Genomic DNA, 16,116 nt, shown 5'->3' with positions numbered 1-16,116 from the left:
GGGAGAGTAAAAGTTATGGGTTCGGTCAAACGTAGTAGATTTAGTTCAAACTATATATTTGTATTAAGAACTTCATTAAATATGTATAACTTTTTAATTTAGAATATAGTAATTTAAAATATTTTGAATCCCGAATCTATAAGTTTCAATTCCTGACTCCGCCTCTAGTTATTTCTCATTATTGTTTATGTATCCTGTTCTGGTGTTGGAAATGGAACTGGATAATGAATAATGTGTAATTATGTATATTCTTTCTAGTGTTTAGCAACATAACACGAACAAAGTAACATTGTTCTTGACACTTTTTTCTCATTAACTTGTTCTTGTAGTTCGACGCAATCAGACGCAAATGCATGATTATTTGGCATGCCATTAAAAGAACAGTTGGTAAAGGATGATCAACAGTATGATTACTTTGTTTCACATTAAGTTTTCACATATTCGAGGAAAGGTGTACCATATATATATTTTGACAGAATATGGTTGCTTTGTTTAGACTTCAGAGGAGTATTTTCAAATCTTTAACTTGACTGCAGCTTGATGTTGACCAAGGGCTGCTTTAATGTGTTATCTAAACGTAACATAATTGGAGGTGGAGTATGTTTATCACTTGAGACCCTCTCTTACCATACATACAATCCTTTATTTTCTAATTATGAGAGTTTTAGTTGGCTAAATTTTATGCGTGCCAGAGTTGTAGTATAAATTAAATGTTACGTCGGGGACATATGGTAAAATACTTTTATCCATTTATCCCCGTGGGTGGAGTTAGCTTGAAAGGAATGAGACTCAGTTGAATCTCCTTCATTGAAAAATTATACTTATTGTAAAAAATAAAAATAAAGAAAAAAACTACTCCATATTTTTTTTTATATATAGAGAGAATGTTGAATCTCCTCGACATAGAGAAAGTTACAGTGAAATGGCAAACGAGATCAAGAAATTGCTCTATACTTGTTAGATTCAAGTCCGAGGTGTGACATTTCCTCATATAAATTCCTATCACCCCCACTGTTTATCCCCTTAATTTTACTAATCACATGACTATTACAGGTCAGTTAATAATTGGGTATAAGTCATGTCCATTCAAGGTTTCTATGCTATAGTTTCAACTTTCGTAATTGACAAAGGCATATTTACAAGTAGAACAATTAGGTACGTCGGTGAATAGTCAGACCATCAAGCATCATCTTGACACAAAATGTCCCATCCCCCATCTCCAAACACTTTGGCTGTCTCATCTCTTATGTTTTCTCATTTGTCATATGAATTTATCTTTGATCATAACCCTTTTCTTTGTTTCTCCAGAATTTTTATAACCTGCAGAAATTTTTATCTTCTGCTATACTAATGTATTCATTTCATTTTTGAAATAAGCATCCAAATGTTTAATTTATACAGAATTTTCCAACCCATTTGCAGCTCGGCAATATTCGAATCATCCACTGAGGCATTCATTTTTTATACATATGAACCAAAGGCTTTACACTTCAGAGAAAGAAGTAGCTACGGTTTGTTTTTGTATCCCACACCGGAAAGAGCTAACAAATAGACAGCCGAGAGATGCTATAAATATAGAGGCCCAACAACCGTTTATAGCATACCTTTCTCGGCCTTTTGGCTAAGATCAAGTGTAGTATCTGTTCTTATCAGTTTAATATCTGATATGTGGGCCATCGGCCCACACGATATTAACTCAATTTTTTAAGGGGGAAGGTCCATTAGGGTAGCTTGCTATCCGGTCCTTCGCGTGTCGCCTAGGCGTTGCACTACAGCCCAGGCCTGGCGCACCCCACCAGATCTAGTCCAACATTTCGGAATATTTCCTAGGCCAAAGCCCAGCTAATCTGGGCCGTGACTCTGCGATTTTGTAGTTCAATTATTTTGGACTTAACTTGAGAAAGACGTTCAACCCTGATAAATATGTATGAATTAGTATTTTGCTAAAATTTAAATTGCTTTGTCCATAGGGAAAGGTCAACCCTGATTATATTGTATTACTTACCATAGAGAGTTAACTGTCCATGGTTATTTCATACATACGGCAGTTAATCATATACTAGCTTTTTTCGGTTTTTTTTTTATAAAATATAATATGTTAGAATTTTGGCGATAATTTTTCATTACAACAAATTTGTTTTATGATGTTTAGAATAAGAAACTGAAAGTTGGAGATAATCATATGTGAAATTATAGCTCTCAAAACATTCAAATTTTCTCTTTATTTGTAGTCCTTTAAAAAAAAAAGTGAAGTGTTAGTTGTGAAAACAATCCCAAATCTTTAAAAACAGCAGCCGACGGAATTAGTTTGAATTAATTTCGTACGAAGACCTTTTTTAAAAGAGTTTCTCCAAAAACAATTTGCCAAAGAATTTTTCTAGAAAGTCTACACAATGGGAGTTCAACTTGGTCAAAGTATATGACCTCGCGTACATAAACTTAATATTTCAACGGGATAAATACCCAAAACTAATGCTTATCTCGTGAAACGTCAATAAATGTTCTAACTTATACCAAATAATAATCTAGTGTGGCATAATCTGTGATAGTCTCATGCAATTTCACGTTACAAATATGTGCGAGTTATAGTGCATGTATTATTTATCTGATGATGAAAAATAAAAATAAAATATTATACGGTAATCTGTAATCAAGAGATTTTACGTTATACATAAAAATTACTTACTTTAAAAGATATTTTTATCTTTAAATAATTTAATTCCTATGTTGCTAATATACGTATTCTTATTTGATACTATTTTATATCACATAAAACAATACACATATACTTGCATAAACAAGCTTTGTGCAGTACCACCAATTTCTATGCATAAACCAATATAGTGCTATGTTGATTTGTCCTAAATTGTATTTAACAAGCGTTTTTTAGTTGATGCTTGTTTTATTATTTAGAAATAGCATAATACAAAACGTTTCACTTCGAATATATAAGTTTCATATCAACACTATACCCGTCTATTTTTTTCCAATAGGCACCGACATGAAATCTTTTTAAATGTTCAATACGCAGTAGTTTATAAACAGTTGTGTTTCAAGTAATCAAAGATTGATAGATCAAATAAGAAAACCTTAATGTACATATTATTCTATATTTAAATTTGTTTCGGCGCCAAGTGATAATCTTATTAACTATAGTCTTATTTTTACAACATACTATTAAATAGCGGTATTACATTTGTTATTTGTAACCAACAATTAGATAAGAAAATCAACATGCATTTATGCAACCGGAAGTAAATTTCCTTCCTTTTATCATCACATCACCTAATTTCGTAAATTACAATTTCTTTTGGGATTATCATAATATGTTATAAGAAGTAGTTATTTTTGTTAAAACGTAATATACACGCCTTTTCGTTTTACATGCACATGTTTTAAACAGTAATTAAACCATAAACATTGAATGTTAAACCTAACACTGAACATAACTCATGCTAAACATTTCTTAATAAAATTGATAATTGTTTCAAGTTAACATACATTGGAAAAATCTTCAACCTAAACTCGAGCTATAGAAAAAATTTGGGCTCACAAAACCACTTGTTACAGGCTCTGAGCCCAAATGAAAAGGAAATATTTGAAACGTAATTCAATATGCAATAGAGCCCAAGCATAGAGCAAGAAATTTCAAATAACAAATTGGGAAAAAGCAATGTAATGTTGTATCGTGTGATATAAAAAACTGAGTCACGTTACAAGATAATACTAATACACTTTTCTCTCACGTTAATACATTTTTCACTACCCTCTTTGTTTCTCAAGCTTGTGTTATTCTTCTTCTTCTTCTTCCCCAACGTTAGAGAGAGAGAGAGGGAACAAAATTATAGAGAATAATAACGATTACTGTTTTTTTTTTCTGATCCAAACTTTAAAACTGTTTTTTTCTTTTTCAACCAGTGGTTAGATCTGTTGAATTTTTCCTCAGAAAATCTGAGGAAATAAAGGTGAGTTTTCTAGAAAAATGAGATGAGTAATTTTTTTTTTTTTTTGGGGTTTTGAATTTTGAACTGTTTAGTTTAACTTTTTGTTTACTGTTGTGTTTTGCAGACCTAATGAAGCGATTACGGGATGATGTTTATGCTAATCCTCAATTCAAGCGCCCATTTGGTTCTTCCCGTGGAGAATCGTAAGCTCTTCTCTTTTTTGTGTTTTTTTGTGGTATTATAGGTTTAAATCAGGTTATTTTTTATTTTCAAAATTCTCTATTATGATAGTTTTTTAGCTTCTGAATTTGCTGAATATCTTTACTAGTTTTAAGTAAATTAGAGACCTTTAGTTACTATGTGGTCTGTGATGGCTAAAATTTTGTGATCAGAAGTAGTTAGATTCCACCTTCCACCGTGCCTTAAGACTTATGTTAGGTCGTATCTTTGTTTCTACTACCACTCAGAGATTTTCCAGCGGATTTTTAAATAAAGATTTGATCTTTATGCATGCTGCTTTTGTTTTGGCGGATTTAATTTGTTAAGAAGTATTTAAGTACTAGTAATAGACTGTTTAATAAACAATTTAGTTAAAGTCACAGGGGCGGATCCGCAGTGTAAGTTATGCATTCACCCTAACCCAGTAGCTTTGACCTAGACCTATATATGCATTAAGAAATCACTAAGTATGTACAAATATTAAATTTCGAACCTGATTCTTAGCACTTGAGGTCGCTGTCCTAGAATTCCGAACCTATAAATTTTCAAATCCTAAATCCACCTCGCGTTAAGGAGACTCATTTCGCTTCCCAGTAATGGAACTATCAGTTGCTAAAGGACGGATAGGTTGGTAGAAAGGATCCTCCAGGCAGAGGCGGATGTAGCGTTTCGGCAACGGGTTCAACTGAACCCATAACTTTTGATGCGGAGTAAAAATTTATTAAAATTGCAAAAATATTAGATATGAACCCATAACTTTAAAAATATAATGGGTTCAATGCCAAAAACCTTAAAGTTGAACCCATAGGATTTAAATCCTGGATCCGCCTCTGCCTCCAGGGGTTCAAATCATCAAGGGACAAAGTGGAAAAGGGCCACTGTTGGATCCTAGACTGGTGGGGTGGGGGTGGGGTGGGGGGTTTATATTATCAATTTTTTTTCCTATGTTTTTAAAAAAATGTTTCTTTAGTCAATCTCTTGGGCAAAGGAAAACTAGAAACAAAATCACTGTTTATTTGTTTGTTTTGTTGAGTTATTGACAATCTTGAGCGAAGAAATTTGAAACTATGACTTTTGGGCGAACTAACCGAGGTGCTAAGAATGGATGGGAATGGTACTTTTATCCTATTAAAAGCATATGGTGGGAGGAAAATTGTCAATTATATGGTTTAGAGGAATAAATTTCGTGGCTATTTTTGGTTTGATTCTATGTATAATTTTTTCTTTTTCTCCCAACGAAGATACGGCCAATCACAGGTTCCTGGAAGTGGTGCTGGCGGCGGAGGCAGTGGTGTTGGCGGCACTGGAGGGGGTGTTGGTGCCAGTGCTAGCACCCAAAAGTTGACAACTAATGATGCATTGTCTTATTTGAAGGAAGTTAAGGACATGTTTCAAGACCAAAGGGAGAAGTATGACCTGTTCCTTGATGTTATGAAAGACTTTAAGGCTCAAAGGTTTGTTGCTTGTCTTTCGGTCTTAAATTATTATTATTATTTTTTTAAAAATTTTAAAATTCCAAATCTGATGATTCGTGGAGGAATTTTTGCGTAATTATGTTGATTTTCCCGCACAGAATTGACACTGCCGGTGTCATAGCAAGAGTAAAAGATTTGTTTAAAGGGCATCCAAATTTGATCCTTGGGTTCAATACTTTCTTGCCCAAGGGCTATGAAATAACCCTCACTGAAGAAGAGGAGGCTCCTCCAAAGAAAACAGTTGAGTTTGAAGAAGCTATCAGCTTTGTGAACAAAATAAAGGTAATGATGTTGGTGCTTTCCAGTTCTAGTGATAATAATATGTTCTTTTTTCCTTTATGCAATTCACTAATAAGTAATAATATATATGTGTTCTGATTCCTGCAGAAACGTTTCCAAAATGATGATCACGTGTACAAGTCTTTCTTAGACATTTTGAACATGTATAGGAAGGAACACAAGGGCATTACTGAGGTGTACCAGGAGGTACAACACTGAGTAGTTGATGCATATATATGATAGACAATTTTCGTATTTTTAATGTGTTCAGTTCTCTCTAAATGTGTAGGTTGCAGCACTTTTTGAAGACCATCCTGATTTGCTGGATGAGTTCACGAGATTCTTGCCAGATTCTTCAGCTACTGCATCAGCAACACAGACTTCAATGGGCCGACCTTCTTTCCATCGTTATGATGAGAGGAGCTCTGCTACATTGCTTCGGCAACCACACATGGACAAGGTATTCTATTTGATTTATCTTGTTATCTTATTCTAGTTTTTTAATGCTATTTGTTCCACTACCATATTGACGAGTCTATCTGTTCTCTAATGCTATTTGTTCCACTACCATATTGACGAGTCTATCTGTTCTTCATTCTAGCAACGTTTCCGCCGGGATAGGATTATCAGTCCTCATGCAGAACATGATCCTAGTGCTGAGCACCCTGAAATGGACGGTGATAAAACAATGATAAAGTTGCATAAAGAGCAAAAGAGGCGTGCTGAAAAAGACAACAGGGACCGCAGAAGTCGCGATCAGGATTATAGAGAACCTGATAATGAGAATAATGGAGATATAGGCATGCACCGCATTGCTGATAAAAGAAAATCTGCTCGGAAGGTTGAAGAGTTCGGAGGCACTTACGATGATAAAGATGGCGTGAAAAGTGAGTGCATGGTTAGAATTCTGATTGTTAGTATATAAGGATGATAGTGGTTTTGTATATGATTTGTTTTGTTAGCAGAAAAATTTCTTTTGTTAGCATTTTCTTCCATTATTCTTTAGGCTTATGACCCCTCAGCACAATCTGTTTTGCTGTATGGTGTTAATTTATCTTAGGTTTCTATACGAGTTTTGAAGTTCTGATGTTTGTTAGTTCATCCTTCATCACAAAAATTCCATCTTATGCTGGAAGTTTGAATAGGCGATCCTTTAAAATATTTTCTTGTCATTTTTGCTGTTGCTTGGCCTTTGGCCGCAAGAAATTTATTGTTCCTTTATTCTGGTGGAGGGTGTTCTTATCATGCGAGTTTCACTTTGTTGTTTCATTTTGGAGTTCTTAACATATGATCTTTGTACCCCGCATGGTGTCACTAGATTTGATGATTGACCTTTATGATTTGCTTGATTGTGCCAGATATGTATAGCCAAGAGTTCACTTTCTGTGAAAGAGTAAAGGAGAGACTACGCAGTCCAACTGATTATCAGGCATTCCTAAAGTGCCTCCATATTTATAGTACAGAAATAATTAGCAGAAAGGAGTTACAAAGTTTGGTATGTTTGTTTGATCTTTTTACTCCTGTATGGCAGTGATTTTTCTTTGTTATATTTAACATATAGAAGGCATTCAAAATTTTAATCTATCATATTATGGACATTGATTAGGCACTAACCATGTTAGTGATACAAATTGGTTGTGATGGTTATTCACCAGGGATTTGACCTCTTTATCCCTCTCCATGTGGTAGAAAACTAGCTTAATCATGATTTCCACGGGATTGAATGACACTACAATGTTTGGAATCAATATCTAGATGGTTTGCTTGTTTATTTTTGTTTAAGCATCACGAATTTGAAAGAAATGCATATATCAGGTTGCTGATTTACTTGGAAAGCATCCTGATCTTATGGAGGGGTTCTATGAATTCTTGGAGCGCTGTGAACGAATTGGTAATTCTGTTTTTTTTTTAGTTTGTGTGATTTTAGTATTACATCTATGGGATTCCACTCTGAATGTTACCTACTCTGCAGATGGATATCTCGCAGGTGTTATGAGCAACAGTAAGTAGCGCCAATACCTGACACTCAACCACCTAAAAGAAAAACAAAAAAAAGAAAAAGAGAGAAGAAAAACAATTCTTTTGTCTTCTTGGGATGCCTATTTTTTATCACTTATAGTCTGATGAAGTGTTCTGTTAATAACAGAATCTTTGTGGAATGAAGGGCATACATCAAAGTCAGTGAAGGAGGAGGAGAAAGACAAAGAACAGAAGCGTGAAATTGATGGAGGTAAAGAAAAGGACCGGTACAAGGAGAAATACTGGGGAAAGTCCATTCAAGAGCTTGACCTTTCGAACTGTAAGCGCTGCACTCCCAGTTATCGACTTCTTCCTGAAGATGTAAGAAACTGTTCTATCTGTTTTCCTGGTAAAATCTTACTTGGAGGAATCTCTATCTCTTCCGAACTATATTGACTTGAACTTGTTGAACCTGTGTTCGGCAGTATCCGATACCTACAGCAAGCCAAAGGTCAGAGCTCGGGGCTCAAGTGTTAAATGATCATTGGGTATCTGTGACCTCAGGAAGTGAGGACTACTCTTTTAAGCACATGCGCAGAAACCAGTATGAAGAAAGCCTGTTTCGATGTGAAGATGATAGGTAGTTTTTTTTTTTTTTTGCTAAGCAGTTTCCCCTAGGCCCTAACCCATTGCAAACTAAAGAAATTGAGAAAAAAGGAAAGGGAAAGAGAAAAACTTGGGAATGATAGAGCATTAGAAAATAAAATAAATCCTAAGAAAACAATCAGTTAAGAGAAGTGCAGGGAATCTGGCCTTTCTAGCACTTCTGTGAGACTCATCTCTACTTTGCAATTATTAGGTCATATAAGAATTACCTAATGTATATGGTTCTTGAAATAGCTTATTGACTTATAAAACCTTCTGTATTATATCCTCTTAAGGCTTGCCTTTAGTGATTTTCTTCTGCATTTTATCAATGATGGTTTGTTGCATTCTGTTAACATCAGGTTTGAGCTAGACATGTTATTGGAGTCAGTGAGTTCAACTGCTAAGCGTGCAGAAGAGTTGTTGAATGCCCTTAATGATAATTCAGTTGGTGTGGATGGCCCAATCCGCATCGAAGACCACTTCACAGGTTTGACATTTCTGATATCATTAAGATGCTGCTGTCTTTCTGCTCAGTTCATTAGCATAAAGATATATAGTTTGTAGTTTGCTGATGCATGAAGTTCTACTTTATGTAGCACTGAATTTAAGGTGCATTGAACGTCTCTATGGTGACCATGGCCTGGATGTGATGGACATTTTGCGGAAAAACCCACCTCTTGCTCTGCCTGTTGTATTAACCCGCTTGAAGCAGAAACAGGAGGAGTGGACGAAGTGTCGCTCAGACTTCAACAAAGTTTGGGCTGACATTTATTCTAAGAACCATTACAAGTCGCTTGACCACCGAAGTTTCTATTTCAAGCAACAAGATTCAAAGAACCTTAGCACAAAATGTAAGTCCTTTGTTTGGTGTATGTGGTGGTCTTGGTTTTCGCTGTGGGACTTCCCTTCACAGTTTTTTTAAATTCTCGTGGTCCCATTTTTCATGGTCGTATGGGGCTAACAATGCTATTTCATTTAGACTTATATTAGTGCACCATAATGTTTGTGTAAAAGGGAAGCCCGATCCACTAATCTCCCGCTATACGCGGGGTCTGGGGAAGGGCCGGACCACAAGGGGCTATTCTACGCAGCCTTACCCTGCATTTCTGCAAGAGGCTGTTTCCACGGCTTGAACCCGTGACCTCCTAGTCACATGGCAGCAACTTTACCGGTTACAACCGAGGCGCCCCTTCACCATAATTTTTTGTGTGCCTTCCATTATTCATCTGTTCTATTTATTCCATAAAGCTTCTTTCTATTCTTTTCTATTCTTACACATTCTGGACGAGCCATCAATTCCTTATTCTCTTTGTTGTTACTATCTAGCTTTATTCATCGTAATTGGATATTCACTCTCTTAATATACGCTAGCCTTTCCAACTGCACCTTCGTGTATGTCCTTTTCATACAGATAGTACTAGCATTCTACTGTACTTGCTACACATCCCATTTATGTTCTTGCTGCCCTTATTTCGGAAATATTGAGCAGGACATTTCATTGCTTCAGCTTACCGAGGGTATGACCCACGATAGGAAGGTGTGGAGGTCGAGGATTAGGGTTGTAGGTTGACAGATAGTAGTGTGTTCCTCCTAGGCCGACCAGTAGTACTAGGACTATTTTTGTAATTTCCTATTTATGGTTCTTTATTATTACATGCTGTGGCATTCGCTCCCGTTACCATGTTACATTGTTGCTACTATTCTTTGCTACTTGGTTGCTTTATCTTCACTGTTCCTTGAGTCGAGGGTCTATCGGAAACAACCTCTCTATCTCTATGAGGTAGGGGTAAGGTCTACGTACACACTACCCTCCCCAGACCCCATTTATGGGATCAAACTGGGTTTGTTGTTGTTGTTGTTGTTCTAGTGAGCTTGCTACACTTTTCAGTATGGTTTTTTCCATGTTCTCCTTTTTGCATATAGATGGTGCTAGTTATCCTACTTTACATGCTATATGTATTTTTTTCTATTTATTATGTGCTACTGCTACACAGTTCTGAGTATTTGACTGTGAGATCAGTAGATAGTTGATGTAAACCCTAGGAACTTCATGATTGTCTAGTGTATAGACATTGATATTTTCACTTAGATGTTTCCTGTGGTTCTTTCTTATAATTTTGATGATTCTGATTGACAGCCTTAGTGGCGGAGATCAAAGAAATTAAGGAGAAAAAGCAGAAAGAAGATGACATGATTCTTGCTATTGCCGCTGGTAGTAGACATCCAATAAGTCCTCATCTTGAATTTGAATTTGCTTATTCTGATGTTCACGAAGACATGTACAAACTTATCAAGTATTCTTGCGAAGAGGTTTGTTCCACAGAAGAGCAGTTAAATAAAGTTCTGAGGCTGTGGACCACCTTTCTTGAACCAATCTTTGGTGTTCCTTATCGTCATCATGGCTCTGAGGCTACTGACGACGATGTCTTGTCAAAGCATCATGGTTTGAAGAGCAATGGAGCAAGCATTGGCGAAAGTGATAGAAGTCCAAGTGCGGATGCTACCACTACTAAGTTTAAGCAATCAAAAGATATCTGCAACGGAGATGCAAATTCTTCCCCTCAACGACTAAATTCTTCCAGGGCAATCTTTACTAATACAGATGCTCGCCCCAAGGAAGATGGATTAGCAGTAACTGGTGAACGCTTACTTAGTTCTGATGCAGTTGCTACCCTCGGAGCAGATAATGTTTGTGCAAGATTGGAAAGTACTTCAGGTATACATGTATCCGGACTATGTGTGATTTATGGTGCATGATGGATGTTTCTCCACTGTCTTAGTCATGCTGAATTTGTTGGACTTAGGGGTCGTTTGGTTTGAAGACAAGTTAATCAAGGATTATAATGCAAGATTAGTGATGCAAGGATTAGTAATACATAGATTATTTCTTGGTAGGTGTTTGGTTCTTTGCACTAAAATTGGATTTACAAGATATCATATAAAATAGTATTTGTTTATTTTTTAAACTAAAAAGCAATGAATTTACAATTATACCCTTGGACGCTTGACCTTCATAGTCTTCTAGGAAAAAGACAAGGATATTTTTGTCTGTTTGGTGCTTTATCCATGTATAAGTTACATGGATAAGTTATCCCATGTTGCTAGTGGTATACAGTAATACACCATTGGTGTATTAAATTATACCAGGATTAGTTATGCATGATTCAAAATACAAACATAACATTGGATAAAGCTCTACCAAATTCTATACCATGAGTATTCATCCAATCCCTCAAACCAAATGTGTCCTTACTGTTGGTGTCTTTTGGTTTTGATCAAGTTCCTTAATTTTCCAAACTGATGTTTGTTTATCCAGGCCGCGGCACACGACCTGGTAATGACGCTGCTGAGGATGGCCTAGGAGCGAAGTCTAATACTGATAATGTGCCAATTTCAGAGGTATGAAGCTCTAACTATGTTAAGTTTGGTTTGTGCTGATGATCATGATTGCTCAAAGGTAAATGTGGTTTCTCTTTCTTGACACAGGGTGGCACTTCAAGATCACTACCCTTGGCAAATGGCGGATTTGCTGAAGGTTCTAGAATTGATGGGTTTAATGCTGATTCTGTTGATCCCTCTAAAAATGAGAAAGAAGAAGGTGAGTTGTCGCCTAATCGGGATTTTGAAGAGGACAATTTTGTTGGCTTTCGAGATGGTGCCGCACGCAATGGAAATATGCAATATCAATCTGGAGGTGCTGAAATGGTTGGTTGTCAGGATACTGCTGGTGAAAACGATGCAGATGCTGACGTTGAAGATAGTGAAAATGTTTCCGAGGCCGGAGATGTTTCAGGTAGTGAGTCTGCTGCTGATGAGTGCTCTCGGGAGGAGCATGAGGAAGAAGACGACGGAGAGCATGACGAGCTTGCTGGTAAAGTTGAGAGTGAAGGTGAGGCTGAGGGCACGAGTGAAGCAAACTTTGTTGGAGGTGATGGCACTGTGCTTCAAATGTCTGAACGTTTTTTGCTTACTTCAAAGCCTCTTGCTAAACATGTGGTTTCACCTCATTGTGGGGGTGCAAAGAACGACCTTCGAGTCTTTTACGGAAATGACGACTTTTATGTGCTTTTTAGGCTTCATCAGGTAAGGGGATTTTCTTTTAGATTGTGGTACCGCTTAATGAAAACTCCCTTCAAACCCCGCCTCTTGTCTGAACCTAAAGATGTGTAAGTTGTATTCCTTATTTTCTCTTTTATTTTTCCAGATTTTGTATGAAAGGTTATTATCGGCAAAGCTGAATGCAGCATCATCTGAATCAAAGTGGAGAACTGGAGAGGATACTGGTTCTGATCCATATGCCAGGTGGATTGCGAGTATTATCTTTGGGGTTAGATCAGAAGTTCGGTCTGCTTGCTTGTTTTTTAACGACAGTTGATCTGTGTGTGCAGATTCATGAGTGCACTGTATAGTTTGCTAGATGGATCTGCAGATAATGCAAAGTTTGAGGATGATTGCCGATCAATCATTGGGAATCAGTCATATGTGCTATTTACTTTGGACAAACTGATATATAAACTGGTCAAGCAGGTATTGTTGCTCTAGTTATTTGAAGGTAATGTGGTAAGCTGCGACTTGGTGGTTCTTGAACGTAATTTTGGTTCTATTTTTTAATTTTTGCTTCAGCTTCAAACTGTTTCAAGTGATGAGCTAGACGGTAAGCTGCTTCAGTTATATGAATATGAAAGATCACGGAAACCTGAGAAGTATGTCGATTCAGTTTATTACGAAAATGCTCATGTCCTCCTCCACGAGGAGAACATTTACCGGTTTGAAAGTGTAGGTCCCTCGCTACTTGTCTGAATTTGCCTTTGCACCCTCCCCTCTTTTTTTCCTTTGGTTACCGTGTTATTATGTGATGATTCTTGCAGACATCTTCCCCAACTCGTGTGTCTATTCAGTTCATGGATGATGGAAGTGAGAAGTCTGAAGTTGTTGCAGTTTATGTAGACCCCAATTTTGCTGGTTATCTGTATAATGATTATCTATCTGTTGAACATGGGAAGAAAGAATCGTCTGCAGTTATGCTGAAGAGGTAATTTGATTCCTATCCAAAGATTAAATTTGGGAATGCAGCGTGTGTCAAAAGCTCAACCAAAAATATGGATACTCTTCTTGGTTTGGAGAGTGGGAGTGAGGAGGGCATGGGTTTGTATTAGTTCATGTCCTCCAACGTTATGATTTCGTAGGTTATAGGTAGTCTACTCATAGTCCAATTTATTATTCTACCCTTGTCTGTCTGGATTTGTTGCTCTAAAACAAATTGCATATATTTCATCAGCTTTTGTAAAAGTAAACACGGGACTTGGTTTTTTATTCTGGATCTTCAAATTTATTGGAAAAAAAAAACATAATTTAATTTGGGTTGGGCCCACCTAAAAAATTAGTATAAACTTGACTCCTTGCATATACAGTCACTGTAGGTTAATTAAAGCAGAAGATTTTGTTCCACTTTAGTATATGTCAGATATGGACAAACTATGTTGACAGAGGTGCAGATCATGATGCTTTTTTGGTGCTAACTGGAAAACCTTGCTTGACTGCCCTTTGGAAAGTGTTACTTGAGAAAGGAGGCTGGAGAACACACCTGCCTTTGCCTTGAGATTCAGTGCCTTGCTCTCGATTTTCTCAATTAAGTAACTGTGTCAGTAGAATAAGCATTCAATTTTTGGACAGTATGGATAGAAAGAAATTATCGGTGTTTCGAGGATAATAATTTATCCTTGCCTTTTGTAAAGTTCAAATGCTTACACATGTTTTTGATGATGTAACACAGATATAGGTAATGATTTAGACAACTTGGTGGAATTTACAAGTTCTCTTCACTGTTAAAGAGGAGAAGCTACCTTATCTTCCCACCTTTCTTATGTACCTTCAACTTGGTGCAATTTTATCAATGAAATATTTTGCTTTACGTGTCAAGAAAATAGAATAAACATTCAATGTTTTCCATGTCTGATCTGCTTCTTTTGTAATTTCCTTTTGTGAGATCTGTGAGCAGAAACAAGAGAAAAGATACTGACCATGACGTATCTTCTGCCCTGTGCATGGTGATGGAAAATATTATACTCGTAAATGGCTTGGAATGTAAGATGGCTTCAAATTCATCAAAGGTACATGAATTTCTACTTTGACTGCAACTGCTAAAATTGCTAATGTTTAATACAACTTTGTGAAATTGTTTAGTGGGTTTTGTAACGAAGAGTATATACTTTTAACCTTATGTAGCATTAGTTGTACTGAGAAAGTTAGTGCCTGATTCTTGTTTATCCTATTATTGTTTTTATCTTTAGCTGAGAACTCATACATAATCAAACCAAGATAGAGAGCAGATAGCTCGATGAGTGCATCTGACACTTGCAGTAACATCCCCTATGAATTATTGCATTGATAAGATAAAGCCTTGCAGATTTCTTATGTACTGGACACAGAGGACTTCTTTTACCGTCTTGGAAGGAAAAGAAAAAAGATTTCGGCAGGCAGATTATTGTGGCATGGCCAGGCGAGAGTAGCACGCTTCCACCGTGTTTTGACATCCTCGTTATGACGATGCATGGCCTTCTTGTTAAACATGTGTCAATCAAGGTATGCATCAGTTAAATACATACATATATATATATATATATATATATATATGTATGTATGTATCAAGGCCTATCGGTGTATTTACTCTAAATTCACATCAGTATTTGTTGCTACTCAAAGAAGTCTCTCTCTTACTCCCTACTTATGTCTGCACGTTTCAGATTTTCTTGATTTCTTCAGTACAACTACTTACTTGACCCAACTGGTTGAGCACTTGGTGGCGGAATTCTCTCGAATTGACTTCACCCTCAGAATAATGATCAAGGAATGGAGTTATTCGTCAAACTGTATTATACTTGTGATGGAGTTAGAGTCGTTTTCTTGTAAATATGGGTTTTCCTGATGATGTTAAATTGTAGAGCTGTATCTATTGAATTGTATTTCTTTCTTGGGATCACAAGGAGCCTAGATTGCATTTCCTCAGCAGCAATCTGTAGCGGCCCCTGTGGAGTGAGCTAGGTGAAAGTGGTATAGTGGAAAAGCTTATATTGGAAGTTGCAGTGAGTTTTAGTCCCTAACTTTGTACAGAGCACACATTCCAATTTCTGAATTATACTGAAACATAAGTGAGACTTATTCCTTTCTTGGCAAGGTGTTACTTCCATCTTTCATATATGTATTGCTTTAGTTATATTGAAGAACTAGTGTTTTTATCTTTAATCAGAGGTCTCGGGTTCGAGTCCATGGGATATTCTTAGTAGGGAGCATTTTTACCCTAAGTGGGTTTACTCGCTATGTATCTGGATTCATCTGGCTAGCGGGTTTTAGACACGTGATGCCTAAAGTGAAAAGAGTACGTGTGTTTCATTTCGTGGCGAGAATCTACCTCATAGGCTGATTTTCCTTCACTCCCCATTTTGCAGTTAAGTCCAACAATATGAAGGTGCCTGTGCTCCAAAAGCTGGATAGTCATATTGAAGTAATATATTACTAGAGGCTTGCAATGGGTAGGCTTGTAATCTTGGTTTTGCATAAAGAAACTCAATTTTGGAAGTCGCTGTTCGATTTTA

The 16,116-nt window shown here is 36.6% G+C and overlaps 1 protein-coding gene and 1 non-coding gene across 5 annotated transcripts; both read left to right on the top strand.

Annotated features, from left to right (window-relative positions):
• The first annotated feature begins 1,600 nt into the window (after nt 1-1,600).
• On the top strand, nt 1,601-1,796 carry LOC117280081 (U2 spliceosomal RNA). Its single transcript, XR_004510542.1, has one exon. It is a non-coding gene; the product is annotated as a U2 spliceosomal RNA (small nuclear RNA).
• A 1,932-nt stretch (nt 1,797-3,728) lies between these two features.
• On the top strand, nt 3,729-15,697 carry LOC104110159 (paired amphipathic helix protein Sin3-like 2). 4 transcript variants are annotated; one of them, XM_009619618.4, is made up of 24 exons: nt 3,729-3,965; nt 4,069-4,147; nt 5,405-5,617; nt 5,737-5,920; nt 6,026-6,124; nt 6,207-6,377; nt 6,519-6,804; nt 7,276-7,412; nt 7,733-7,808; nt 7,890-7,919; nt 8,082-8,257; nt 8,362-8,516; nt 8,884-9,011; nt 9,121-9,375; nt 10,662-11,240; nt 11,841-11,923; nt 12,011-12,607; nt 12,729-12,826; nt 12,913-13,051; nt 13,148-13,300; nt 13,393-13,556; nt 14,511-14,634; nt 14,931-15,106; nt 15,268-15,697. In XM_009619618.4, the coding sequence occupies exons 2-23, from the start codon at nt 4,074-4,076 to the stop codon at nt 15,066-15,068; spliced, it is 4,059 nt and encodes a 1,352-aa protein (XP_009617913.1). In that variant the 5' UTR covers nt 3,729-3,965; nt 4,069-4,073; the 3' UTR covers nt 15,069-15,106; nt 15,268-15,697. The 4 variants fall into 4 exon arrangements, with proteins under 4 accessions (XP_009617913.1, XP_009617900.1, XP_009617907.1 ...); XM_009619605.4 differs by having other exon boundaries at nt 8,064-8,257; XM_009619612.4 differs by having other exon boundaries at nt 8,064-8,257; nt 14,523-14,634; nt 15,268-15,507.
• Nucleotides 15,698-16,116: the final 419 nt, after the last annotated feature.

This window comes from Nicotiana tomentosiformis, chromosome 2, assembly GCF_000390325.3.
Source record: "Nicotiana tomentosiformis chromosome 2, ASM39032v3, whole genome shotgun sequence".
NCBI classification, from domain to species: Eukaryota; Viridiplantae; Streptophyta; class Magnoliopsida; order Solanales; family Solanaceae; genus Nicotiana; species Nicotiana tomentosiformis.
Note: the sequence above shows the minus strand (reverse complement) of the source record. Positions and strands in the feature narration are given on the sequence as shown.

What these genes read in the sequence shown, in the direction of transcription:
- LOC104110159 (XM_009619605.4), top strand. Translation starts at nt 4,074, where the DNA reads ATGAAGCGATTACGGGATGATGTTTATGCTAATCCTCAATTCAAGCGC. An exon ending in CGCAGGTGTTATGAGCAACA is followed by an intron (nt 7,920 to 8,063) that starts GTAAGTAGCGCC and finishes TGTTAATAACAG; the next exon opens with AATCTTTGTGGAATGAAGGG. An exon ending in GGTTCTGATCCATATGCCAG is followed by an intron (nt 12,827 to 12,912) that starts GTGGATTGCGAG and finishes CTGTGTGTGCAG; the next exon opens with ATTCATGAGTGCACTGTATA.